Source organism: Megalops cyprinoides, chromosome 1 (genome assembly GCF_013368585.1).
Source record: "Megalops cyprinoides isolate fMegCyp1 chromosome 1, fMegCyp1.pri, whole genome shotgun sequence".
Classification (NCBI taxonomy): Eukaryota; Metazoa; Chordata; class Actinopteri; order Elopiformes; family Megalopidae; genus Megalops; species Megalops cyprinoides.
In genome coordinates, this window is record NC_050583.1 from 55204088 (window position 1) to 55231434 (window position 27347).

A 27347-nucleotide genomic window follows, 5' to 3' on the forward strand; every position below is an offset into this window, starting at 1 on the left:
GCCATAAATTTGACCTTTCTGAGCACAATCTCATTGCTATTGGTCAAACTGTACTCGCTTGCTTTCAGACAGACCCACTACTGTCTAATCTTCCCCCCCAGGCGTATATGATTTCACCCCACCAGTAGCGCACTGGTACCAGCATTTTGGCTGACAAAGGCAGGGACAGTGCACATATCACATGTGCTGTTGACAGTACAGTGTGATTACATATAAATCAGTATGGTAGGTAACCAGTTTATTTTTAATGTTAAATGCAGTGACAACTTAAATATGTTATATTTGCTGGAGCAGATTCAAGGGTCAGGTGCTGTAGTTTTGTTTTTTCTTTACTTTTTTTGACCATACTCAAAAAATATATTAGGGTCAGCAGGATTGTGAGGATGACCCGAAACCAGAAACGCATTTAATTTTCATTTGGCCTAACAGCCTTAACACAGTAGTAGCACACACTGCAAGCTCTCCCACATACCTGACTTGATCGACATGTTTGGCCTGAGAAGACACAATCAAGACTCCTGTGAACATGGCATTTAATTTCTCTCTGCAAGGATTCAGAATGACTTCAAAAAAAAAAAAAAAAAGGCCAGCGATTCAATGAGAAAAGATGCAATTTATTTCCTCTGTCATCTGGGTTGGCGATTTAAGATGACAGAAAATCTTTACAAACCCACTTTCACCACCTTTGGAGAAAGCGAAGAAATAATGGATTTCATTTGTGACCTCACAGCTAGAACAGCTAGACCTTACATATCCCCGTACTGCCAAGAAACATCTTCTAAAAGCAGCATCACAAAAGTTCTATGGCTAGAATAAATTGGAAAACCACCGTAACTGTGGGCCACAGTCAATCCAAACATTTGTACACCCATTGCTCAAATATTAAACAGCACAATTGCCAGTTCAGACCGCGTTAGCATTTCACATCCCCAAACTGTTCAAGTTTTTCATAGTGCGGGGTTTGTAAGTGACAGAATTAGTGGTTTTATTTCATTTCATTAACATGGTCTTTGATTTTTCCTTTTACTGTGCGTTCCATGATTTTTAAGAAAACAGGTTTAACAAAAACTGAGGAACAAGTGTTTAAATAAAGTTTAAAACCCTTAAATTCAGATTCCCTAGAAACTTGAGCCAAACACCATTGCTACGAAGTTTTACCCATAACTCCAGCAGCTCTAAAATTATCCAAATAAAAGGAGTTGAAATGTCCTCCTTGGTGCGCTGAAAGTGTAAACACTTTTGTGAAAACCTGCTTTTCCTGATCCACAGAAGTACTGAAATACAGACACTCCAACTTTCCCAGGAGCAGCACGGGCATTAATCCTCATCAGCAGCCAATCTCCAAGGCTGGGTAAAACACAATCTGCGCTCTCATTTGATAGATCTGCCTGCCACGCTTGTTTTGAACCTGAGTGGCAGCATTCATCAGGGGGGCTCGGCAAAGCAAACCTTTCCATCAATCCCAATCGAGGACAAAACGATTTTTACGGGCGAAAATTGAAAGCGGCAGAGACGGGGGCTAACAGCCGCCCCGTCCGCCGTAGAAGAGGGGCGGCGTGCGCGGCCGTAGGTGTGCAGGGCGATGAGCAATTCTTGGCGTGCGCTCGGCGTTCGTGGCAATCTTCCTAGCCCTCCACCACCGAGCGCTCGGAGCGCGGGATGCCAGCTTGTCTTCCCTCGGAGCCAGCCTCCCACAGGTTCCACTCATTAACACGCTCTCAGGAACCTGAAGTCTTCCCTCGCCTGCCAAGTTAACCCCGATGAGCTGGAGGGGCTTTTTGGTAGTGGCACCTCCTGTCTGTTTCACACACCAGCCCTTGAATTAACCTTGCATGCTTCTCAGCACATGCAAATCTGGAGGAGCTCCCGGAATTGTCCACTCAGTACATTTCCCAGTAACTGTATCTGTGACGTTTACATTAATTTATAAGCAAAGTATTCAGCTGCAGCAGCAGACAGATGCACAATAACAAAACATTAACAAATCACAATTTGCACCAATCATAATTACCCAGATTTTATTTTGTTCATATGCATGTTTACAAATAAGGTAACAACCACTCAGATTACCACACAAATCAACCTGAACATCAAGTTACTGGTACAGTATATAGAGCTTTGGTATTTCCAGGTTTTAATTTACGGTCATTTCATCCCAGAGTCGGACATTACAAAATGAGAAGATGAGGACAAGGACAGCAGATAACAAAGGCTTATACACATGTGCAAAAGAAGGTAAAAACCTTTGCTTTGCTAGTTACGTAAAAGCAGCCACTGAAACTGGACGAGCCAATTTCTTGCAAGACACTGTATATTATACATATCTGAAATCACCTCCCTTTCAGTTTTGTCATTGGTTCTTTCCTCATTAGGCAATAAGGGACACTTTTGGTCTCTTGTTTTGTCAAGTGTGTCAGCATATTCACAATCATGTAATATTAAAATGCTAACTAATATCCCACACTACACCTGTAAGGCAATACAGTACAAACAAACCTATGTTCAACAAAAATGTTCAAAATGTCATTAAAATATAAATACTACAAATTCAAGCAGACGTACCAAGATAGCTCTGGCTATTCACTAAAATTTAAAAAGAAACAACTAGAAAGTCAAGCAGATATACAGAAATAAAACTAACCACACAAAAACACAAAAGAGAAAAATAAATCTGAACTGCATACAAATGCACCTGTACAGATTTTTTAATAGAAATTCACAATAAATAATTTCTGCAACAATTAGTATTGGAAGTTCCTTAACGTATATGATGTTTAAAGAAATAGGACCCACAACCATTTCAGATTACGAGAATATTTACAAACCATTTCCTTTTCATGGAACATCTTGAAATCAGTAGTCCAGTTTGGGCAGTTTTGGAACTCTCATAGTGCATAGTTAACGGAGTTCAGCTGTGGTCGTCTTTTCGCTTTAATCTTCAGAGATCCATAGCGGACCTGTGTGTTATTTAAAGCAAATATTTAAGTGTGTTGCAACAATGGCAATTTCTGTCAATTATGTATAATTAAATGCAAATATTCAACTATTACCAACAAGCATAAGCACAGAATAAAAAGAGCATAAAGCCAAACACTATATATTGATAACGCCCATCTAGTGGTAATGGGCTTGCGCCTGACGCACCTCTCGACGCACTTTCGATCGGGATATTTTCACACTTTGGGACCTTCTCAGACCGCGCTGTGTAACAGCCTCATCCTCTGAAAAAGTGGCTTCAACTTCTTCATCAGTCTTTTCCTCTTGCTCATATGGGTAATACTCTGTAACAGAAAAGTCAGACTGAGACATGTATGTGTTTTAGGGGGAAAACAAACACAAAAGAATTTAGTTAGGTTTGTGGACTGTGTGAATCAGCTCATATGATCAAAGTAATCTGCAGTGCAAGCCTGCCTTCGCCGCAAAAAATACTGGATTGTTAGCACAGAAGTCGACCGCAGCCATGCTTACAGGCGGGTTTTCTTACGACGCGGAACAATCGTTGCCTTAAGCCTACGCTCAAGATGGCAACGTTTCAATTGGAGATAAAGCCCCTCTCTCCCTTTCCACCCGTCGTGGGAGTGTGTCATGTGACCTCCCTCTTCACTGGGCTGCGAGTCTGGATTCAGCAAGGGCAAGGCTGAGCGTGGATCAGAGCAGCTGCAGCTCCATGCCCTACTGGTCTCAGTCCGCTCCTGGCACTGCCTCCTTCAGCCTCTCCCCAGGCCCCAGGAGACAGGGCAGGCCGGTGCCAGGGAGAGAGAAAAACACCACATGCCACCCTGAAATAACGCACTGTAACAAGCCGCTGCGCCCCGAACCAGCCGGCTGACGGCTCAGCGGACTGATGAAAACCAAGTGTTGCCACAACACAAAGTGAGGCTTGCTTCTTACCTATGACAATGTTGTTTTCATTGTCCGTTTCTAATCTCTCCCATAAGGGGGCACCAGAGATACAGAAAGAGCCTCTGTCCCTTCCTTTGTTTGTGTAGATATATCCACGTCTGTTTTCAATTACTAGAATAGAACAACTTCCTTGGGATTTAGAACCACACAATTAATTCTCCTAGGCTACTTTTTTTTCTTTTAGCCATTCTGCAACATAAGCAGAAACCAGTATGTAATTACTTCAGTTAGACACACAAAAGACTGACAATTCTTTGACAAATAAAGCAGGAAACTGAGTACCTGACAGCTCCATTGGAGTTTGTCAAGCTTGAGCACATTTTGAAATTAAAAGATCATTTCCTTTGACGATCGTAGCAAAAATAAACCATTTGGTTCTATTAATTTGATTTCAACACATCTATTAAGAAATGTTTCGTGTTTTTTTATGGATACCACATCACAGAAGAGGTGTACCATGTCAGGCCTAGATTCACGGGCAAAATGTGTCCTTCACTGAAAGCAAAAACAGGTCTAAATATTCAAAAGAAATGATGAGTCCAGGGAGGCTGAATGGACACACACACACACACACACACACACACACACACACACACACACACACACACACACACAGACTCCCACAACCTAAGCAAGGACAAAAAGAAAAAATGAAATGAAAATAGCTCTAAATGGCTTCTTCAGCTGAAACCCCCCCAAACAAAAAAGCAGATAGACATATAACACCACTACATTTTATTTAAATCTCAATCACTAATTCACTTGATCAGTTGATAACATCCCCTTTTTAGTCTGGAAAGCATTGCCATTTTAAATGCTTTGCTTTATGATGGCTTTATAGCAGACAAGATGAAAATGACCTGGATGCCAGTGGAATTTCAAACACCGAGCATTAGCATACTGAGATAGACGACATTACGTATTCCGCTCAGAGACAGTCTCAGAGAGATGGGTTTTTCATCTTCCCACAAAGCTCCTCTAGACCTTTCATGCTTAGAACGAGCCGTTATTACTTACCCCCACCCCCCCACCCCCCAAAAAAGAAAGCACACACATTTGAGGTAAATAAAAATCTACATTTGGTGCAACTATAATGCCACCGTCTATGTAGAGAGAAGGGAAAAAAAATGTTGGGTTCTTTTCAGTTTTTTTTTTTAATGAAAAACATCTGTGAAATGGCCTCGAGGAAGTGCTTTGGCTTTCAGTTCATCTACAGTGCAGCACAGCACGGCCATCCTCTTCCTCACAGTAAATGGCAGAGCAGCTCATAAAAAGCTTTGCACTTAGCAGTTCAGACTATTGATTGCAACACCACAGCTGTAGTCAGAGAGAAAAAAAAAGAGATCTCAGAACCACCTGGAAAAAAGGGGGAAAAGGGACATTTGATAACAGTGGTGCCTTTTTATATCAAAAGTGTTGCTTCCTGAAGGGCTGTACGTGTGCGCCATTTTTGCTCCAAGCACGACTCTTAACCGCTTAATTGGACTAGTCTTTGGCTGTAAATCATAACACATCCAAAGACAGATAAACAAATGACTTCAGTTTATTCTCAAAATGCATAGGTGTAAATGTAAACAAGCAAATTACATAATTGGTGCCAATTAAGCCAGGGAAATTGCTAGGAAGAAATGCTAATGCACAGTGTACAGCACTTCAGCAAGTGATTTTATATCCTTAGGATGAGTATACATTTAAGGATGAACAGAATAACACCCATACCATCATCCTCTGTGCTGGGCGTTTTGGTTTTCCTGCCAGGATTTGAATACCCTGGATACAGCTGGCTGGGAGGATCGCTGTTGTCGATCTGTGACAGATCATGCATACTGAAACTCCTCAGGCGCTCAGTAATGGCTCCTTGTCCCTGCACAGACACGATCAGTCAGTCTACCCTGCTACAACTCGCATGTTACCCTTCCTCTTCGCAACAGCCTTTGCTCAATACCTGCGCCTGCACCCTTACAGTGCAGACTGCAACATCTTAGTGCAATTACAGCAAAAACAACATGCAAAACAAATGAAAAATAAGGTGCTTTTGGATGGGGGGTGGGGGGGGGGGGCGTACATATGAACATTCATTGTCTTTATTTGCATAATTCTAAATTAGATGGTGAGGTGAAAAAAAAAAAAAAAACATTTCATTTTAAAATTGACAACCCTGGTGCTGAAACTTCACTTCAAACAATCCACAAAAGGTGGTGGTGATGAAATAATTCCAAAAATCATTTTTACAAAGGATGAGAAAAGAAATCTTTTGATAAGAGGATGTGATAAGATGATGTGATCTTTACTGAGTGATAGTTAGTGGTTAAAATGTGCATCATCACCACAGTTGTACCAAATGGAAAAAAAATAATAAATGGACAACTGGATTCTGTGAACAAAAAGAAAAATTTCAGAGGGAGTCAAAAGATGGACCACTTATACGAAATGTCTTCATGCTGTATTTTCGTTCTGCCATTACCTCAATTTGTGTGGGAGAGAACAGACGAAAGTAGTGCAGTATCCCTATAGGACAGTTTGTCAGTACAAAGGTGAAAGAGAGAGCAACACTGTCATTAGGACAACAAGGTGGAAAGACATGGGAAAAAAAAAACAGCCTCTGAGAATATGATCGATGCCACTCTTAACGAAGACCGAATAAGGCTTTTAACAAGCTCACAGGCTGCATTTTACAGAGGGAGTTCAATGCAGCAATCTGTTCTGATAAGGGTCTCCTTTCAAAATTGCTAACTTCACATATAGTCCCTCTTTTGTAACATTTTTGACGGTTAATTTTGAAATGGAAAAAAAAAACGGCCACAACAGTTTCAATATGTTGCATTTGATTCACGCTCCTATAACCATTAGCATAAGTTTTCATCAGCATTCAACCAGCCTGAAGTGGTTCTCAATGTCTGTATAAAAGTATACAAGTACACAAGCACACGTGGCCTTATGATTGTCAGATAAGATGAGAAAGGTTCCAAACCCCCAACCCAATACAAAGGTACTTTTAATGTACTCTTATGACCCGCTTTGAATTTTCAGCTCAGGCTCTGGCTTTTGTTAGCAACCTCATGACCAATTGCAAATAGAAGTCTTCACACTGGGCTTGACAAAGAATGAAACCGCAGAGCAACAACAAAATGAATGCGATCTATAATTTCACATCAAAGGAAAATACGACACGTGGGTTCGAAAAAGAAATCTAATCTAGAGTAATGGAAAAAAAAAAAAAAAAAAAACAGGGTGCTGGCCCATTTCAGATAATTCTGCGGGCGACAACCAAAGGGCTTGTTTTGATCTTTGCGTCATACACAGAAATTGGTGTGCTGAGGAGTGATGTAGCGCCACACTTGCCTTGACAGCTGCAGAGACAGCTGCGGTTGCAGCTATACTTAGGCCCTGCTTGCCGAAGTTCACCATGGTCTCATAGCTGCGCTCTTTGGCTTGGACAATGTAGTCATCAATTTCCTTATAAAAACAACAATGGTGGTTACTCCCTCTGCATCAACACGCAGTTTTGTGGTCTAATATTTATAATTAATATGCAGTGAGATAATACAGGACAAAGACCCACGACTGTCATTTATTTCACATGGTATTAACTTAGTGAAATCAAAGGTCAACAAAAATATAGCCCATACAGCCACCTTAATGTCAGTCAAAAATGAATGAAAATATCTGCTGAATTTCTGAAATATGTCACGGGCAAGGCCAACGTGTAAAAACGCTGGTGAAAAATCACATGTGCATATATACACATTTATCTGCACACCTGAAAGCAACACACTTTGGCTTTACACATTAGGAGAATGATAATTTAGCTTTTTTAAGGGAGTTAGTAACCACGTTAGGTCGAAAATTAAAGCCAAACTGCTATTCTGGGTGCAAAAACCTCCAAGCCCTCATGTAACAATAGCATGCCACTTTACTGATTTAAGACACTGCTTTCAGTTCTTTTACAAAGGTAACTAAAAACATGCTCCCAAAAACATTTAGTTATAAGGATTTAGAGAAAAATACAAATTGTCACCTTTCAAAACACAGTGTGAAAAAGCATTACCCTTTCTTTTGAAGACAGAAGAGGGTGCAGGCATTTTCTGTAGATAAGACTGGCACCTCTGGTGTAGGGTGACAGCAACCAGATCACAAAGGCAATCTTTATTTCATAATAGAGGGGAAACCTTCAATAACATGAGACATGGCAACTGTGTTAAAATGCATCCTATTAATCATATAACATAATTGCATTCATTAACTCTGAATTCCTCCAAATTAATTCAAAATTAAAGGCAACTTAATTTCATTAAACGTTGATTGTTTTTCACCTCCCATAACTCAAGACAACACAACAAAAACCAAACAAAATTACTTGTTTGCTTGGTATAATGCAATCAAGGGCAATCAACCAAATGATGCATTTGCATAAAGTAATGTCAATGGGCATAATTAATTTCATATCAATCTTACCAGGCGACCGTGAGGTCTGTGAAGGTTTCCACCACTGTATAAAGTGCAAAGACAATCCAATACATCATCCAGCGAACCTAGGGACAGCAAAACAAAGTTAGAAGGGACATCTGACACAGCTCTAGATGAATGGAGGCCTAAGCAAGGGTACTTCCTGTAACCAAGAGGACAGGAGATGAGATAAAGGAGAGGTGACGTGAGGGATGGAATATCAGCATGTTCCTGTCCCAGCCCACCAGCACTGGCAAGCAACTGTAGCAAAAACGCCTTGAGTTACCACGAATCCTTATACACACGTCAATTTTTTTTGCCATAGATGAGCTCATAATGTTCCAACAAATTGCTGGCAGAATATTAATTATAAATGCATTGATTTTGATTCTGACTGCAATGTGAACAGCTCCCTAACAGGACTCAGATAATCCAAACCCCGTCTCTCCTGTTTGGGGGAGGGGTGGGCTTTACACAACTTGCTTACTACAGAATTTTCTTAACGTTTCATTGGTGAATACAATCTTACCACTGAGATTAGTTCATTAAAGTTAAAAAACGGGCAGCCCTTCCTTTTCCTGGCGTAATACAGAAACACACCCAAGTGTGAAAATCATTACTGCTGTGTTAATTCTCCCCCTCCTCACACAAGCACAAGCCTCTGTGCAACAGCCTACTTTGTATGCTCTCCCTTTTCCTCACTGCGACTCCAGTTCCATCAGGTTTCCAGGGGCTTCTGAGCATTTCAATTTCAAAAGGTAACGCAGACAGTCATGTGATCCACCCTTCAGCCCAGGCTCTCCGAGGTATTAGGTGATATTTTCAGCCTCAGTGAACAAAGCAGAATGGATCTATGCAGTGCTGGAATTACTACTCTGAGCAATGTCAGATTTAATTGGTGACCTCGCTGTGAACCTCCAGCAGCCCTGTGATTGTAAGTGATCGATGTATTGCATCAGGCCAAGGAGGACGGCAAGATGACACATTGCCAATCTAAATCGGCCCCAAAAAATTCTCCCCGTGTTCCAGCAGCTTTGACATGTGCAGTTACAGAAACAAAATAAAGGCCTGACCACTGATTGCTGTCCACCAAAAAGCTGCGCCTATTTTTGAAAGGCATTGTGCAAATTCATCGCTCAAGTCTGTAATTATCCAGGCTGGAATTAAAATATAAGGCCTGAGCACAACATTCAACTAACCATACCGTAGGACATAAGTAATGAGAGAACACGATGGGTGTAGAACAAATCTCTGGGATTCAGTCCAAAGGGCTTTGCAGTATGTATGGAACATTCAGCTTTCCGGAACTGATACCATGGTTGAGTTAAAGATAAAATATAAATCAAGAAATGTTATAACGTGATGTGTTGTCTAAAAAGAAATTTGACCTCTGGTTTAAAAACAGACGTTTCTATATACGCATGTAAGCCAGCCGCAGTGTATACCCGGCTAAAAAAAGGATCAGGGTACAAAGCATGATTTGTCCAAGTCTATTTTGGAGTTGCTTTGAAAAAGGTTTCTCAATTACTGGTCTGACATTCAGCATGTATTCTCAGACAAATGTGACCACAGTCGTGACTTGTTTTCAAGCTCATGGTGTGGTTTTTTTTTTCTGATGGGGAATGCTCCTTCCGTTTTTGGAAAACCCTGCCAGTAAAATCTAAGTTCGGTGGCTTAATTAAATGGGCTTTTCTATTGAACATTAAGAGTATAAAAATCACATCTACACTGAAGTGGGCTTTTGAAGCCAAAACAAACAAAAAATACAATGCATTCCTTGTTCAGTGACAGGAAATTCAAGCATAGCTCTTATGTCCTGTCAGGGGCAGGGTGCCAGATTTATTGCCAGTCAGGCTTTGGTTTTAACTGTTTTTCACAGTTTAAATACCCTCAATGGTACTGGACCTCAACAAGAACTGTCAGCTTTCAGATCTAAAGTATAGGGACATGGAACTGTACTTATACAGAATTAAATGCATACAGGCAACCATCAATGCAGGTAACTGGCCTATGGCTTTGATCTTCAGATCCCCCCCCAATCAATGTAACAGTTTAATTATTAACTTATTTACATGTTCAATTAAATTACACAAGTCAATTTAAATGCACCAAGTCATTCAATGCGTGAGGCAATCAATTATAGCCCTGGATGGGTTCAAGCACAGCGGCTGTAGGCCAGTGTAGGTCTCTACCTTTGCATAATCTTAAAGGTAAGACAGCCCGGCCAGCACACTGAGCAGTGTCTCAACAGCATAACAAAAAGGATTTTCCACTGCAAAGGGCAGGCTGCCAGGAGGCAAAAATCTTTGCCAGCTACGACTCAAAGTGTGCTAAAATCAGCTTGGCCTACCAGACTGGTCCATGCGAGATTTCCAAACAGCAAATCGTTAAATCAGGGAAAATGATATCCCTAAAAAGATTATACTGTGTACCAAAAACTGCCAGATGGAATTCAAGCTTTAAGGCATGAATGCATTATATTTGATTATACATTTTTCAGATTGCCTGAACTAAGAAAGTAGGTGAAGTGACTAATGCACTAATACAATCAAAAATATACAAATAAAGACCAGAGAACAAATATAAAAATACTTCGATATAAAACACAACTTCGATATAATACATTGACATAAAAAACACATTTGCAGATAAAAAAAATTTAGGATTACAGAAGTGTAAAGATATTGGTAAAAATCACGAAAATCTTGAAACCAGGGCAAACGAGGTCTCGTCCTCTTGCTGTCATGGAGACGATACGACACACATCCTGAACGGTACAGATACAGTTTTCATAGCTCTGCCTGACAGATGTCACCGCGGCAGCGCACACAACAATGAATGATCCGCATACGGCAGCACATGTGCTTTGCTGCACTGCTGGTGCTGTTCCTCGGAGGATAAAGGGATATTACATCTAATCACAACAAGGATTTAAAATGACAGTGTCTTGCTTTCAATGCGTCAGCCATGCAGTGGCCCTACTAGGGATGGGAATTGATAAGATTTTATTGATACCAATGCCATTATCAATTCTGCTTATTGGTTCGATTCTTTATCAATTCCCTTATTGATTCCTGATCAATTTTCTGTGGGGGAAAAAAAAAGTAGGCCTACACAGAGATAATAAAACAGTTGCATTGACGCTGAAAACCTGAGTCTGAACCCAGTGTAGAATGTCTGCCAAATAACATTTGAACATGTTAAAACAAATTACAATGCTCTTTTTCTTAAAATGATATAACTTGGAAAACAAATATAAAAGTGACTGCTAAAATAAACAATTCTAACTAGCTAGCTAACTAAAACTGCGAGGCAAGTTGGCAACGACCACCAACACTGCAGCAATGCCTATGGCTTGCACTGTTTATGGCTGTTCCAACCGATCAAATCAGGAAAAAAACCAAGGGCTACTTTCGAGTCCCAAAAATAGTGGTACACAAAGGGGAGACGTTTAAAAAAGTCACAGAGAAACGGCGGCAGACATGGATCAAAAACGTCCGTCTTAAGTCTGGTGGAGCGGAGTCCGACAATGCTCATGTATGTAGTGACCACTTTGTGAAAGTTAAGGCTCAAGTTATTTTGTTACCTAAATAGCTAGCTAAAACTGACAAAAAACACAGACCAGGGTGGTGATATTGCGGGAAACATAGCTAGCTACATCTGCGGAACTCCTAATACTTATTACACAACCAACAGTACTGATTGCGTTGCATATGTGGGAAGGTAACATTCAATTCCTAACAATCTGGTCTGCAAAGGTTCTTTTTTTCAGGAAGTTAGTATAGCTGCAGAAAAAACACCACAGGGTGATAATATCACAGATGTAGCTAGCTATGTTTTCTGTTTCCTATGTTTCCTCAAACCATAGGCATTGCTGCAGTGTTGGTGGTCGTTGCCAACTTGCCTCAGAACCTGCCTCCAGTTGCCAGCCCTCCATCTGGAAAGCATGCTGGTTTGTGACGTCATATGCAAAGAACCTATGCGCAACTGTCAGAAAAGCATGCCGGCATCGATAAAAGGAATTGATAACCTCGGAGGCATACGATTCTGACGGATTGGACAATTTGGAACCGGTTCTCAACTGGAACCAGTTCTTGACTCCCATCCCTAGGCCCTACAGTATAGACCGCCTTCCAAAGGCAAGCAAAAGCAAAAATATCAAATCCCTCCAATATATATATAGCCAGTGTCTTTTCAAGCCTGCATATTGGAAATACAAGTATAGTAATTTCAATGGGCATTTTTTCCCTTCATCTAACATAGCCTACCCTTTTATATTTATTAGTATGCTTTTCTCCCCCTCAGCAGTATAGCAGTTACCTTGGAGCAGCAGAATACTGTATGCAGTTCAACAATTTAGATTAAACAGTGCTTTGTACTGCATTGTTCTACACAACATTCACTGCATTTGCACTTTCAGTGTGATCAAAAATTGACTCTACGTTTCAAATGTGGTGTTACTTCTCAGGCTTGGCTCTAATTAAGCTCAAACTGCAGGACAGAGAGCAACCACTCTAATAAATAAAAAATAAATAAAGTAACTCCCAATGAGAGACAAAGGAGGCAGCTTGATTACGCGTAAAAGAAACCAGCTTAGTTCTGCACAAAAGTGTAGCTGCACATCTCAGGTTAGGGCTATATTTGTTATAGCCTCCAGGCCCGATTTCAGAAAGACTGCAATAAATTACATCATTCAGCCAGCACAGAAAATGGCTCTCTACATGTGAAACCATTCTCCATGTGAGCTATTACGCAGCAATGCCCCGCATGCTGCTGAGCCTTCTGTTGGAGCGATCAAACACAGAAATGTAATGCAGTGCATAAAACAAGAACTCGACCAACAGGTTCAACGTTTTCAAAATGGCAATCAGAATCACAAATAAAACGATTCACATTTTTCACAGAATTAGATTTACACCAACACCCGGTTTTACACCAGAAGAACTGTGTAACAAATGTCTTGTAAAAGTTATTGTAAAAACAACAAGACTTGGTTCGACCGTATTTTTCCAAGAATTGCAATACTGGAGTAAGCCCCAAGGTAGAACATTTCATAGAATGAAACGGCACAGCTTTCAGGAGCACATGGTAATTTCATCAGACATTGTCTGCGGCATGTCTAAGGTTATGGTGCAAATCAATTCACATCTAGGCATTGCAGAAATCCTGGTTTTCTACAAATCTGAGGAGCACTCAATGGGCTGGAAACAATTAATCACACAGAATGGGCTTATCTTTGTGACAGGCTGCACGAGGTAGCAAGGGATGAAGCAGTTGGTGAACGGGAGCGTGCGGGGTACGGTTCTGACAGAATAATGGACTGAAGAAAGGAAGAAAAAAAAAACACCTGAAAATGGCCTCTCCTTTGAACAAATGAAAATGTCACCGTTTTCATGAGGCTCGATGCCAGCGGAGGCCTCGGTGACATACCCTGGCAATTACGGCACAAACGGATCACACTGTTATCCGTACATATGTGCAGCGATTTTTCCCACAGGGTCTGACAACATCTTGGACAGGATTCAGTCGAGACTCCTAAGGGTCACAGAATGAAAACAGGAGCCAAAAGAAACTGGCGACCATTTAAGAAAAAAATTATGCTGGCGAAATTCTGGACGGTGCTATTGTTGTCAACTGAAAAACAACCGAGACAATTGCGGGCAGTGACCTGCTTAGCATTCCTAAAAGGCACCTGCTTGGATCATTCAAGGACGAAAGCCAGGCCCACACAAGCTCGGCTGCAAGTTGCCACGGAGAAGACACGTCAATCTTTCTAATCCACTGTCACAGGCAGTTCACACCCATTCACATGCCTGGACTTGTTCTGAATACAGCCTTGTTGGAAATATCTGGAATTACGCAAAGCGCAGCAAATATTGCTTCAGTACAGAACTGACTACTGTCAATTCACTCTTTCAAGTGTTGAAATAATTTGTAGCATCCATACTTATATATTCCTTGTGTAATAAAAATTCTACCATTTGTAACATTCACTAGTGAATTCCTTGTGTAATACAAATGCTATACTGTGTACCGTTCATACTTACATATTCTTTGACATTCTTGGTTTTTACAGCTTTGTAGGAGTAGTAAGCTGGGTACATCGTTCCAAAGACGAGCCTGCGAAGAAGACAGAAAAACAGATTAGACCCACATTTAATCTCAATATCCATACTTTAGTTTTCCTCCCTTAGGACAAGAGAATTATGAAACAAAAAAATGCAAAAGCAAAGATGGTACAAACACTGGGTTGCATTCCATCTATTCCATTGTTTACCCGGGATTCTCTGTAGGCCCAACGGCCTCGCACTGGTGGATGATGGGGGTGGTTGCCGTTCAGACAAACCCAAGGGTAGAATTCAGACACCTACCTACCACTATAGCCAGTGAACAAATTGGCAATCTGAGATGTGATACTGCAATTTCAATTTCTACAGCAACTTCATTTTAATTGGCTTGCTAATTTTTGCAGCTAAATACTTTGCTATTTTCAAGACAACAGAGCTGACAGAGACACAGTGCTGTCGTGTTTCAGGTAAGCGAAAATCATGTTCAATGGTAAGTTATCTAGCTAGGTTAATGACAAACTGAATGATAAACTTTACAAGTGATACAAATGATATTTTTCTTCTCTCTGTAGCTGCACAGCTGCACGCCAAGAGAATGAATGAAAATCCATCTTAAAATAGCCTCCTCTCCAAAGTGAACACAACCTACTTGCTACCTGGTACCTAAAAATCAGCTGACACTTCAACATGTTTTGTGTATGGCTACACCCACATACGTTTGGTAGAACATACAAGTTTGAAAGGCTTGACGTACCTTGCTAACTATTGTTAAGAGGCTTTACAGCCATCTGGTCAGCTTGTGAAACTGGCTGTATTAAAGACAGATGCAACACAACTTGGCTGACAACAATACTGCAATGCTTGTGATTCTGTATAATGTACCTTTCATTTCAGGTATCGCAAGCAAATCTGGATATCCCAAGGGTAAGGTGCTAAAGGTTCCACATTAGGGGTCAGCATTTTCTTTATAGGCATAAAATGGATGAGGGGGGAGAGAGAGCAGGTAATGGGTTTTCAAATGATCCAGCCAGAACTCATTAACACAAACAGAGCACTATTCCCACTGTGTGTTCCATACATTTGTGTCAGTGGGTCTACCCCTCATTCCAGTGAAATTACTACATTTGTTTGCATCCAAATGACCTTTTTTGACATGATCTGCAAGACAAGAAACAAGCCAATAGTGAAGAAATCACTTTTATACAAGCGGGGGGTAGCACTACTTGGTAGACAGCAAAAGGGAGTGCCAGCCTTAACATGGAGGTGCAGTGACTGTAAAAAGTTACCCCAGAGCAAAAAGTTGTGACATAGCCCAGGTCCAGAGGTACCTGATCAGATGTTTTCTATTCACTCCTTATCTACATTCATCATTTTGTTGAGAATATTGGTTATATACTGTAAATCGCTTGTAAAGTAAAATTTTGCATTCCCTCTAAACAAAAAACACCAGTGAAAACAGACAGTAGAGATATAAACCAAAAACAAAACATCCAACACAAAACATCTATGCCTAACAGTTAATTAAATTTCATCTCTGGTCATAAGGAGTAGAGGTCTTAATGTTTCTTGAGAGCGGTTTTCTATACAAGCCATACACGCATAATGCAATCTATGAAATTCTCTCAAGTACTGGCTGCCAAAGTAACCTACACGGTCTCATGAATATCCTCCCACTCATTTCATTAAACAACAGTTGTGCTGGAAACCACTCACGCGCCGCACACAGCATTTAAAAAAGCGGTAAGCGCGCCTCGTATGCAGAAGCATTAGGGACACTTCAGAACACGGTGTTTTGGTAGCCATCAGTCGAGCGGCGAGGAGGGAGGGAGGGAGAAACACGGGCCCATCCTGCGAGGAGATGACCTGCGTTAATACACCAGATGGGAACAACGCCAGCCTTTCATCTGGAGGCTGGTTTCAGCTGAGTCTAATTTATTACGTTCCACTCTGCTAGATTTGTGGGCACTCCCGTTTAACTATGTATAGAGCTTGGGAGACAAGGGGGCCCTCGCCGTTCGAGCTTTCCAGCTGCATTAGGCAATTAGCGCGCAGTGTGTACACTGCAAACACGACAACCACGGCGGAACGACAGCCGTGGCCATCTTATAATTTGCCCTTCCAAGTATGACCCCCCAAACTGAACTGAAGAAAAAAAACTGCCCTACTTTGAACGTGCAGGAGAATAAATGGAGGTACTCCAGTTGTGTGTGCCAGTACATCATACCTTCCTCACACATGCAAACCAAATGACATGAAACTGCATTACATATAATACTTTTACTATTTGAACCGTTTACTGCCTGCTGGGTACTTTTGCACTTTATCGAGAGCTACACCCATTGATCCAGACTAACACCCATGTGTGATGCAGCTGATGAGGGTCAAAACCCTGCTACTGGGTCTTCCATAGACATTCACACTAAATTAAGTGTACTGGCTAGTGTACATGCATGTTATTTTGACACACATTTTACAAAATTTGAACAACACTTGGGGGTGTTTTTAAAAAAGGGGTGAGTGACAGAATAATGTATCCATCCAGTAAGTGGGCTACAGGTGTGGAGAATTTGAGAGCCCCTGTGGAAGGAGACGCTTCACCTAAAAGACTGGATTCCTCTTTGAAGCCAGTGAGAGAGCAATCATCTGCACTGCAAATCTAGGCCTCTGAAAAGGATCTGCTCATTCCAGCGAATAACATAAGTCTTGACTTGATTCTGCTGCCAGAATGATTTGTGATCTATTATTCAGGCCGATCCAGCAGTGGGGAAAACCATTAAAACGGAGTGAACACTACTGAGAAAGGAAAAAAAAAAAAAACAGAACGTTTACATTTATGGACAAATTGTGGACAAAGCATCCAGTTATACATTTCAAACAATCAAATAAAGAAAGCCACTCAGAAGCACAAAACTGACAAATTACTGCCAGGCAACAGTGCGGCATTATTCCCTTATTATAAAAGTATTATGAAATGAAATGTTCTCCTGACCATTCGTATGCTGTTGGAAATCGCCTGAGCTCGAGGAACTCATCCACCATGTATTTATATAACATGAAACTTTCGCTCAGTTTTATGTTTCATGGCCCCTATCCAGGGATCCACCTTGGCAGCAGTTTATTTTTCTGTTGCCATAGAAACAACAGGGCTGCAGGGTTCTAACAATAGTAAGTCAGCGCCAGACCTTACACAAGCTTCTGCACCTGGAACACAGCAATCTGAAGGTCTCCGTGACAGCCACTTGTGTTTGTGGCGGCCCGTTTAGTTAATAAATCGTATTTTCGTTTATTTAGCCATGGTTTTTATCAGCTTGGACTGTGCAAATCTGCCTCTGCCTACATGAATTGATATTGTTGCAGGCCTGTTGCAAAAGATGACACATTTAAATTAAATCATGCAGCTCAGATAGATACCAGCGTGAACACACATTAGAAGAAAATTACCATTAAATCTGAAACCAACTCCGCTCTCATTAGAACCAGACAAGATCCCAGCTATTCACATAAAAACTGCATCACTCTCAGTATTCTGAAATGAAAAGGAATTCATTTGCTGATAATTCTTGACTTTTTACATCATTGTTCCTGCATTTTCCATCTTAAGCGCTGAAACTTGTATAGTTATCCTTACACAAAACAACCCCCCATATATAGCGAAATTGCTCAATGTCTTGATGTAAAATTATATTTTCATCAATCATCTGTCACAACTGTTAGTGGGAATGAATACAGTATTACTATGTGGCTCTCATTCTGAAAAATACAGTAGGAAGGTGCAAAAGAGCATTTAAACATTTTTGAACATGAATATATTCCAGAATGGGTTTGGCCCACATTCAAACCAGTGAGATTACATTCATTTCCATTCTTAAGTATTAGTATTAAGACCAATAGCATGGTCTCCCCTTAAGCCAACTGAAGTACAGTGAAGGAGTGACAACTTATCTGTCCAGTACTGGCCATATCTCATCTGAACAAGGTGCATTAAGGCAAAAGTGCTTCAATGTAAAATACTAAAACAATTTGCACCATAAAACCTATTCAGAAGGCAATCTTGCGCAATATGTGAATCTTCAGCAATATCTGAACTTCAGTCCAGTGTATTGACAGGTGGTTTCTAATTCACTAAAAATGTTATTGATGATGACTGAAAAACAGTTCATCAATTCGATGTACCAATGAAATGTTGCATTCATTGTTTATTCCTTTCAAGAGGCCAGGGTGCAAGCATTACGTAAATTTAACATACACTGCTAAGAACTATTAAAAATAGAAAGAATGAAATGCCTCTACCTTTGTTCCTGTTTGAATACATATTAAAGTGATATCCACACAAATTAACCACTGTCTGACCTTTTGCATGGAAAGTGCCCACATTTCAAATACTTTAATGCAACCTGTCAACTTTCTACAGTGGCAGTTTCCAAGTGCTAGACCTTAAGGAAAACAAACAGTAAATATTCTAGATATCGAATAATTACAGCCTTGACATAAATGGTAAAATAACAGTAGTAATAACAACAATAATAATATATGCCAAAAGGAAGCTTATTGTTCTAGGATTATTTGGCAATCACCATATTTTCTACATATATCAATCACAATATATACACTCCACACTAGGCATTTAGCAGTCAATTAATTCCACTTGACAGGAATCAATAATCTCTTACGGCAGGCAACAAAAGAGGAAAAAGGCAAAAAGTTCTGATCTGATCAGGCAAAACACACACATATAAATTTCCTATTACAATGAGAAATGTGAATCCCATGACACTGTATGCATTTTCCCTGACATGCCATCATCCCCATTCACATTCAGAAATCCACTTCTATAACAATCCAGCAATAAAACAATTTATGGAGGAAAATGTTTTCCAACCATGGAACCACAACTATGGAACAGGACTGTCCAGAAGACAATTTTCTGCTTATGAGGTTCTGTAAGGATTTCCAGCCTCCAAACCTTTGACAGCATCACATTTTAGGAAATGTGAGAAGACAATCTACCAGACAGAAGTGTATGAATTATGTTATGAAATAAATGACTCATAAATTGATATAAATCCATACAAATAGAAGCAAGTCCTTATCTATTTGTAGTTAGACATGGGGAAATACAGTATACTATATATACAGTGGCAATCCACAGAACATATAGATGGGGAATCCATACTTAATGACTGTCGCTGAGAGCATTCATGGTTACAAAAAGCAGCTAAATGGAAACTGTGCGTTCTATTATCTGCGACCCTTGTAATATTTTACTATTCAAAAGACATTTTGTTTCATCACACAAAACAAATAACATAAAAGCCTATTCACTTGATGACGGTAACTCACAGGGAAAAGACACTGTCATACCACTCATATTTAAGTATTACATGTTTTCAAGTGGGAATCTGTTCTAGGTTTACATCTTTCATTCTTTCAGCTCTATTATACAAGGACACAATGCCATGTTTGCAAAGCAAACGTGTGCCGGTGTGAGAGCTTTCTGTACACAGATGTTGCAGGCACGTGTACAGAGTGAAAATCTTAAGAAAGCTTTGTGATTAAAATGATTTTTATTTATATTTTTGTATGTGACTGCACTGGAAAGGATTACCTTTAAGGGTGTAGCAGTTACTTCCCTTATCAGACCAATTCATTACGCAAAGCTTATGACATGTAACAAAGCTTAAAACATGTAAATTGGCAAACACAAATTAAATATTACAACATATTGTGCATCTGTGGGGCCAGCAGGGCTCCACGAACCCTGGCCAAACCCCTTGTATCTGTCCATCTTCCATCGCACAAGTCATCAATAAGACGTTGGAAAAACACAACCAGCTGCCTAGCTAGCAACACCCGTTTGACATACAACTGAACAACTGTGTTGCCACCTGTGATGCCAGAGAAAACACACAGGACCAGACCTGGATTTATGGGTAGTCACAGCCAAAAAACAGTGTAAATGGTAAAACTGATTAAGAAATGAACTGAAAATATAAACACACACAACCCATAAGAAATTGACACACAAGAAAGGTTGAATTTTAAAAAGTCCTTTAAAATTAAACCTTAAGAGTGCATTATAAACAATGGTCTTTCAGAAGAGCCAAATATGCTGTACATATCCTAAAAATATCTGATTATAAGCACTGACCAGTACACTGAACCACTGAATAATTGATTATCAAGAAATCTGACAATATATGTTAATGATAACCAGCACACCATTTCATACATGTAAATTGAATGTAATGTATACAGTGATTTGAGCATTCAATAGTAGGTCATTCTAACAGGAAACCATTTTAACAAACGAGCCCAGAAACTTTGGTTCTAGTCAGCCCCGCAATGGAACAAATCAGCAGTTTTGAATCTCCACGTGGATATTGCATTTCATTGAAGTGGAACACATTCTTGGCTCTTGTGAATGCACCTTGCGATAATATCAGCAGACTGGTAATTCTGAATTAACTGGATCCAACTTCACTGACAGCTCCATGCTGTCTGCATGTAGCAGACGGAGATGGCACACTTCAAAAATGAAAGCCCACTGGCACACGACAGTGATATTTCTTCATTTCCTGTATGCAGCATGCACTGAATTGTATCCAGTGAATGCAGTTATCTGGACATATACCCACAATGCACACAGTATATTCCAGACCGTTCTAGCCCCTTCCTCCTCTGGCAATTGATCTCTTTGTGTGACATCACCAAGTGCTCACTTGGGTGGCCAGGGAGCCAAGTGTTAAAGCAGCTGCAGAAGTGCTGGCACTGAAAATGTGTTTGTTTCTTTTTGTGGCTATCACTTTTCACTCTGTTGGCAACATTGTTTGATCTCTCCCAATGCCCCCATACACTTTTGGCAAATTCCTGCCACCACCACTAAGAATCTATATATATATAAAAATAAATGTGTACTGTACACTCACACAGACACACACACACACATGCGTCACATGCACTAATTATATATTAATTTACGAGATTAATATTTAAGGTATAAGCAAACTTTGTATGTACTGCCACTTCCTCAATATGTCAGTTTCATTCTGCTTGCCTAGTATCATTCTATTGTTTAATATAATTCTCTATATTCCATTTAGCATTCTCTTTTTTCATTCAATAATTCCATTCCAACTCCATTAATTCCATTTCTTATATAGTTGTCATCTTTTTCATATTTGTTACAGTTTAACCATCACTTTGTGTTGGATTTTTCAAAGCACTGGCACAATTCAATTGTGCTGGAACATCAGCATTATCCCTCTGCACTTCAACAACACAGCCTACAGCTCCGAGTTGAAAAAGAGATTTCAAAACAAGCACTTACTGGTCCGTTGCAAAAATTTCTCCTTGTGATTTCTAGGTACAAAATAAACACTTCTGAAAATCTACACCACTCATGAAAGGCACTTCACATGGTATACTGACCCTTTACTTCAATCAACCCACAGTTCAGAGAACAGTCAGTCACAGCACAGTCATAATGGTGGAAGCTGTGTCGCCTGAAACAACCACAAGTTTTAGTCACAAAGGTGCGTTTTTCTTTTTTTTTTAAAGCAAAAAACATTTCTTGTACATGAGTGCTACTTATCTTGTGCTTATATTCAAGTACTTTCTGGCCTTTCCTAAGAGCATTCAACCCATTTTCAATTTTGAGAAACATGAAAAACAAGTTAAAACTGCAAAAATTTAAAATGTTTAGGTGCCTTCACAAACAGCTCAATGGTACACTTCAGGCTACCTTTTATTGCCTGTACACTGTTGCCTCAAACTTGCATGACAGAGACCAATCTGTCTCCACTCAGCAAAAACAGGCAGGCTGCACATTATCCTGGCCGAATGTTCTCACAGAATGAAGCATTTCTTCATAAAACGGAGACTCAAAGGAAATGGTGCCTGCCAGGAGAGTTCTTGAAACAATTTTGTGAAGCGGGGGCCTCACTTTCACTGCAAGCAGCTGAAAAAATAAAACCTTCAGACAGGCCTTGACATTCTGTTTCAGGTCAGCTTTGAGTTTCCTGCTAAGAAACACTGACACAGTACACCACAAGGCCCTTACCAAGCACAAAGACATGGTAGAAAGCCAGATGCAGAAAATTCACAGAGCTCAACATCTGTTTCAAGATCTGAGGTAGAGGACTCTTTCCTCATTTCCTTAAAAAGGCAAACATTTTGCAACGAATACAGTGGAACAACTAAAGTCAGAAAAATTTTTTCCATTGCTTCTTCTTCCAAATGAACAAACTGTAATGCCACTGCAAACACCAGTTTTTGACTATTATGCACAGGAAGAGTTACTTGTTCCAGAAAGAAAGTGCGCTACATTTTACAAATGTGCACAGAAGAAGCCAGCCAAATGATGATGGAGATAGATAGAAATGTCTCAAATAAGAATAAAAACAGAACCAGTTACTAAACCCTGAAAGACTGCCAACTGATGTTTTCCTCACTGCATAAAATTAGTCATAATTCAGGCATGTTATATTTTACCACATAGGCATACACACACTTCATCCACCTATATCTGACTACTTATATCTGACTTTTTTCTGTTTCTATATGTATATTAATTCACACAGCTGAATTTTATGATTGAGCGAACTGGTAACACACAAAGTTTTGAAATTGAATATGCTAGTTAACATAGGCTGACAAACAGAATACTAAAATCTTACTATTAATCTAGAAATCGATCCAGCCATGGTGATACTGCATAAACTGATCAGACCAGCGATCAACAAACAACAAAAAAAAAAACACAAAGAACGAATAAGTGACATTCAAGGAAGTAATTACTCATCACCCCGACTGATATTTTAAAAACATGGAATGACATCTACACCGCACCCATCACAAGTGAGTAATAAGTGCCAAAACAAAGGGAAAGATCGACACGGAAACCTGTATCTTGGAAATCTTGCCAAACGTGTTCCATGCCATGAGAGGAAAATTCTTCGGCCTCAGATTGCATTGCAACTTAAACACCTCACTACGTCCAAAAATCTACACGGCAACTTCACAAAGTTAAATATTCACAATTCAAAGGCTTATTCACAATTCACTTTAACATTTTTTTAATTAATAACGCATTGAATGCGATTTATCTATGTGACCGAACTGAACATCATTAGGCAACAAATCAGAAGAAATTTGTGTATTATGTGGAATAACGTTAGTTTTGATGCTTAAGTTCTCTTATCTACCACTTTCCAATAAAAAAAAAACTAAAATCGATAGGCCTCGAGATAACTTTAATGCAGAAAAAATAACCTTATAGATAAAACACAACATATTTTACATCTCTAAATATAAACAATGCCCCACCAATGCTTACCAGGCAATGCATTGAATCCATCCATTAGCTTAGCTTATGACAGTATACCAGCAAGCTGCGCCATGGTGTCATCTTTTGCAAACTTTTTATCACTAGGAAGCCAGCTAGCTAGTTAACCAGTTGATAACATTATTCGTGACAATCACAATGGTTTCCTAGTTTAATGTTTTACAATTAGGTGTTGAACTAGGAATAGTGATGCCATGTCACAACACTGACGCTTATTTTGATAAATTAGTTAAATTTTACCAAAACTGGATGTGTTGTTAGCCTAACTAAGCATTGGTATTTGGTGGATGACACTTGCCTGTAACGTTTTCTTAAATGACCTAAAAATATCTTCTACGGAGCTACACCGACAACTGGCCACCGATGCTAACTAGCATCGATTGGATAAGATAACTAAACGAATCCTATACGGTTGAATTGTCTAGCCATAACATCCTCTTTTAGAGCAAATATTATATATAATGTAATATAACTATATAACATTTATAAAACATACATACAGTTACATTTTGTCATTTAGCAGCCGTTAAATCCACTAAATTACATAGGCGCTAGTACAAAGTACATTTAACAAAAAAGCATTAAATATTGTACAAAACAAACCACATTGAAATTATACATCTACACAGACATATAACGTTAGTCTAGTAATTTTAAGGATTAAGCTACCTGTAACGAACCAGAAATGTTAATTTTACGATGACTAATTCATTCCATGAGAATCTAAAGGAAAACACATTAGCAAGTAGCTAGCTAGATAACGTTAGCCATTCTGCAACAACCTTTGCTTAGCTGGCTAAATTAGCATAAACTTTGCTGGCTAACAATATTCATTTGCTGAAAATACCGAGATGCAATGTACATCACGTGGGGGTCATCTCCATTAACGTTAGCTAGTTAGCATGCTAATAAAGCTAGCTAAAATAGATGGCTGCTGCTGGCTGATCAGGGAGACCCTGGACAATTGGTAAGTAGCCGAGGGTGACCTCGTCTGTACTGTGCATTAGTCCTATGTCGCGTAGGTAGATGGATAACGTTAGCTAGCAAGGCGAGAAAGACACCAACCCAGAATTTCTAGCTGCGTTCGTTGCAATAGCCAACCCTTGCTTACTAGCAGTTGCACGCTAGTCACAATAGCCATCTAACGTTAGGCAGCTAGCTCGATGACGACAAATTGCAGCTAGCCAACGTTAACGTTAAATGTAAACTCATCAGAAATTAAGTTTTTTTTTTCGCGAGCCACTTAACGTTAGCTTTCCAATAACAAAAGCTAGGCTACCTAGTTTCGCAGCCAGCTAATTTAAATATAGGAAACATCCAACAAATATAATAAAAGGTGACAATTTAAGTTAGTTTATCTGACGAGCTATTCAGGATTAGTGTTCGACTTACACGACAGCTCTGGAGATCATCCAGGACACCATCTTTCTTCGACTCAGTCGCCTAACGTTAGCTGGGGGAGAGAGGGCCCGGTGGGGCTGACGAGGGCCAACACCGGGGCAGTTTCGAAAACTTAAGGTTAACTTCTCAAACCTTAGATTTAATATCGAATAACTGATCGGACATTTGACTGGCTACAAACAGTCAAAGTTATTGTTAGATACTACGTGACGCACCACTCTCGCCCTTGTACGGAGCCACCTGAGTGCTCTCCTCTTTTTATTTAAATCTCTCCTTCTCCCCAACACAGGACACCTCCTTTGGTTGCGCTTGCTACTTCTGGCAAAACTGACGTCACTCAATTTAATTTACAAGGTCTGCCTCTTGCGTGACACAATTGGTTAACGGTGTAACGTTTACGTCTATGCTGCATTATTATTGGCTGAGCGAAACGCTATTCAATTACTTCTCACAAGCACGGAAGAGGACACATTCAACAAATACTCAACGTATTCTACGCTGATGCGCTCAGACTTGTTTTATGAGCGTTATAGCCAATCAGTGTAGACAGCGTTGAGACATCCGTTGACTAAAACATGCCCCTTGTCCTTAAGGAAGACAAAACTGCCTTGAGGGCTTATCACGTAGAGCAGAAGTGCATTGGTTGTCTTTACAGGGAAGAACCTCTGAAGAATGTGAAGAGTAACGAAACAGCGTCACTATGGCCTGTAGGTTATCACAAGTTAAAACAGGTTATGACTGCCTGTTCCTTTGTTTTTGGTTCTACTCTAAAATGTCTTGCTGGCGACATTGGGGCTTTCATAATATTCAGAGGACAATGGCCCAAGTGAAATTTTAAAATAACAATTCTTCTGTTTCCTAATCCCAAAATCCATGTAATTTTCAATCATAATCACATTACTTGTCAGCTGAATGTTTATTTAGCAGTTCAATTGTTTAAATGATAAGCTTCTGTTGACTTTTCACCCCATTAACAGTGATCACACTCCCAATTTCTCATATATCTTTTTTACAGTCACAGATTCTAAAAACTATGTTATAAATAATTATTAAAACTGTATTAACACAGAGACTATTATCTCACGGATATAATCATACAAACATAATAACAGTCGATAGGACAAGGTGTAAACGACAGCAAAACAAATAAAACACAATAATACCAGAGGGAACAGTACATAATGTTGCAAGGACAGAAGTGATAGTGGTTGATCTTTGGAAAGGGTACAGTTCAGCCACAGATGATGACAACCCAATAGGGAGTCAGAGTAATTTCTCCACCGGGAAACAAGAAAAATATGGTCTAGATATGGAAGATAGGCTATCAGTAAGAGAATGCTAATAATATTAGCTGCTGCCATTTTTATTATTGTTGTTGTTATAATTATTATTATTATTATTATTAGTAGTAGTAGTAGTAATAATATTATATTATATAATAACAACATTAATAATAATAATACCATGTTTGAATTATCTGTTGTCACGAAGTCCTGAGCATTTCACAGATTTCAAACAACACTATGTGCTCACTAATTACCAAATAACAGGTTATTCAATATTTTACACCTGGTGTATACCTAAAGACAAAATATTACTATTACAAACTAAGGTATTAATCCAATATAATCAATAAAGAATCTAATTCATTTAATGTTTGTTTTTAAATTGCAAATATTTAACTGTATTATAATGAGGAAGAAAAATCTGATTTTTATTGGTAGAAGTGGTACTGAAGAAGTAGTAGTATTACTTGTAGTAATAGTATTAGTTGTAGCAATGGTAGTTGGATTACATGGGTTTATGGGTTTGAATTAACAATAATTTGTAAATTAACAATATTTCCAACTCAGATGTTAGAAAGATATTCAAGGAGAATTGCCACAAAAATATAATTTTATGTATTATATATATAATATTGTCCATATTGTCAGATGAAAATGATTGGTGAGAGAATGCCTCTGGAAAGGCACCTGCCAAAAAGCAATGAATAAAATGCTGCATTTATGGGAAAAGTAAATATGCAGCAATTTGCATTGTTATTTTCAACTAAATGATCCTCAGATCTAAATAGTGAATGTATTCAGCATTAATTGTAAATAATACACTGTTTAAATGCGAAGTGCACCTTGTTATGCTTTATGCATATAATCTTAGAAAAATCTTCTTCATGTGATATAACCTAT

The 27347-nt window shown here is 39.4% G+C and overlaps 1 protein-coding gene across 1 annotated transcript; it reads right to left on the bottom strand.

The window, feature by feature from the left end:
- Nucleotides 1-2780: 2780 nt before the first annotated feature.
- On the bottom strand, nucleotides 2781-25464 carry reep3b (receptor accessory protein 3b). The gene is made up of 8 exons (XM_036544230.1): nucleotides 25153-25464; nucleotides 14397-14469; nucleotides 8359-8435; nucleotides 7952-8072; nucleotides 7246-7359; nucleotides 5623-5767; nucleotides 3145-3281; nucleotides 2781-2957 (listed from the first exon to the last, which is right to left on the bottom strand). Exons 1-8 carry the CDS (start codon nucleotides 25182-25184, stop codon nucleotides 2886-2888), a joined length of 771 nt encoding a protein of 256 aa, XP_036400123.1. The 5' UTR covers nucleotides 25185-25464; the 3' UTR covers nucleotides 2781-2885.
- Between the last annotated feature and the right edge of the window lie 1883 nt (nucleotides 25465-27347).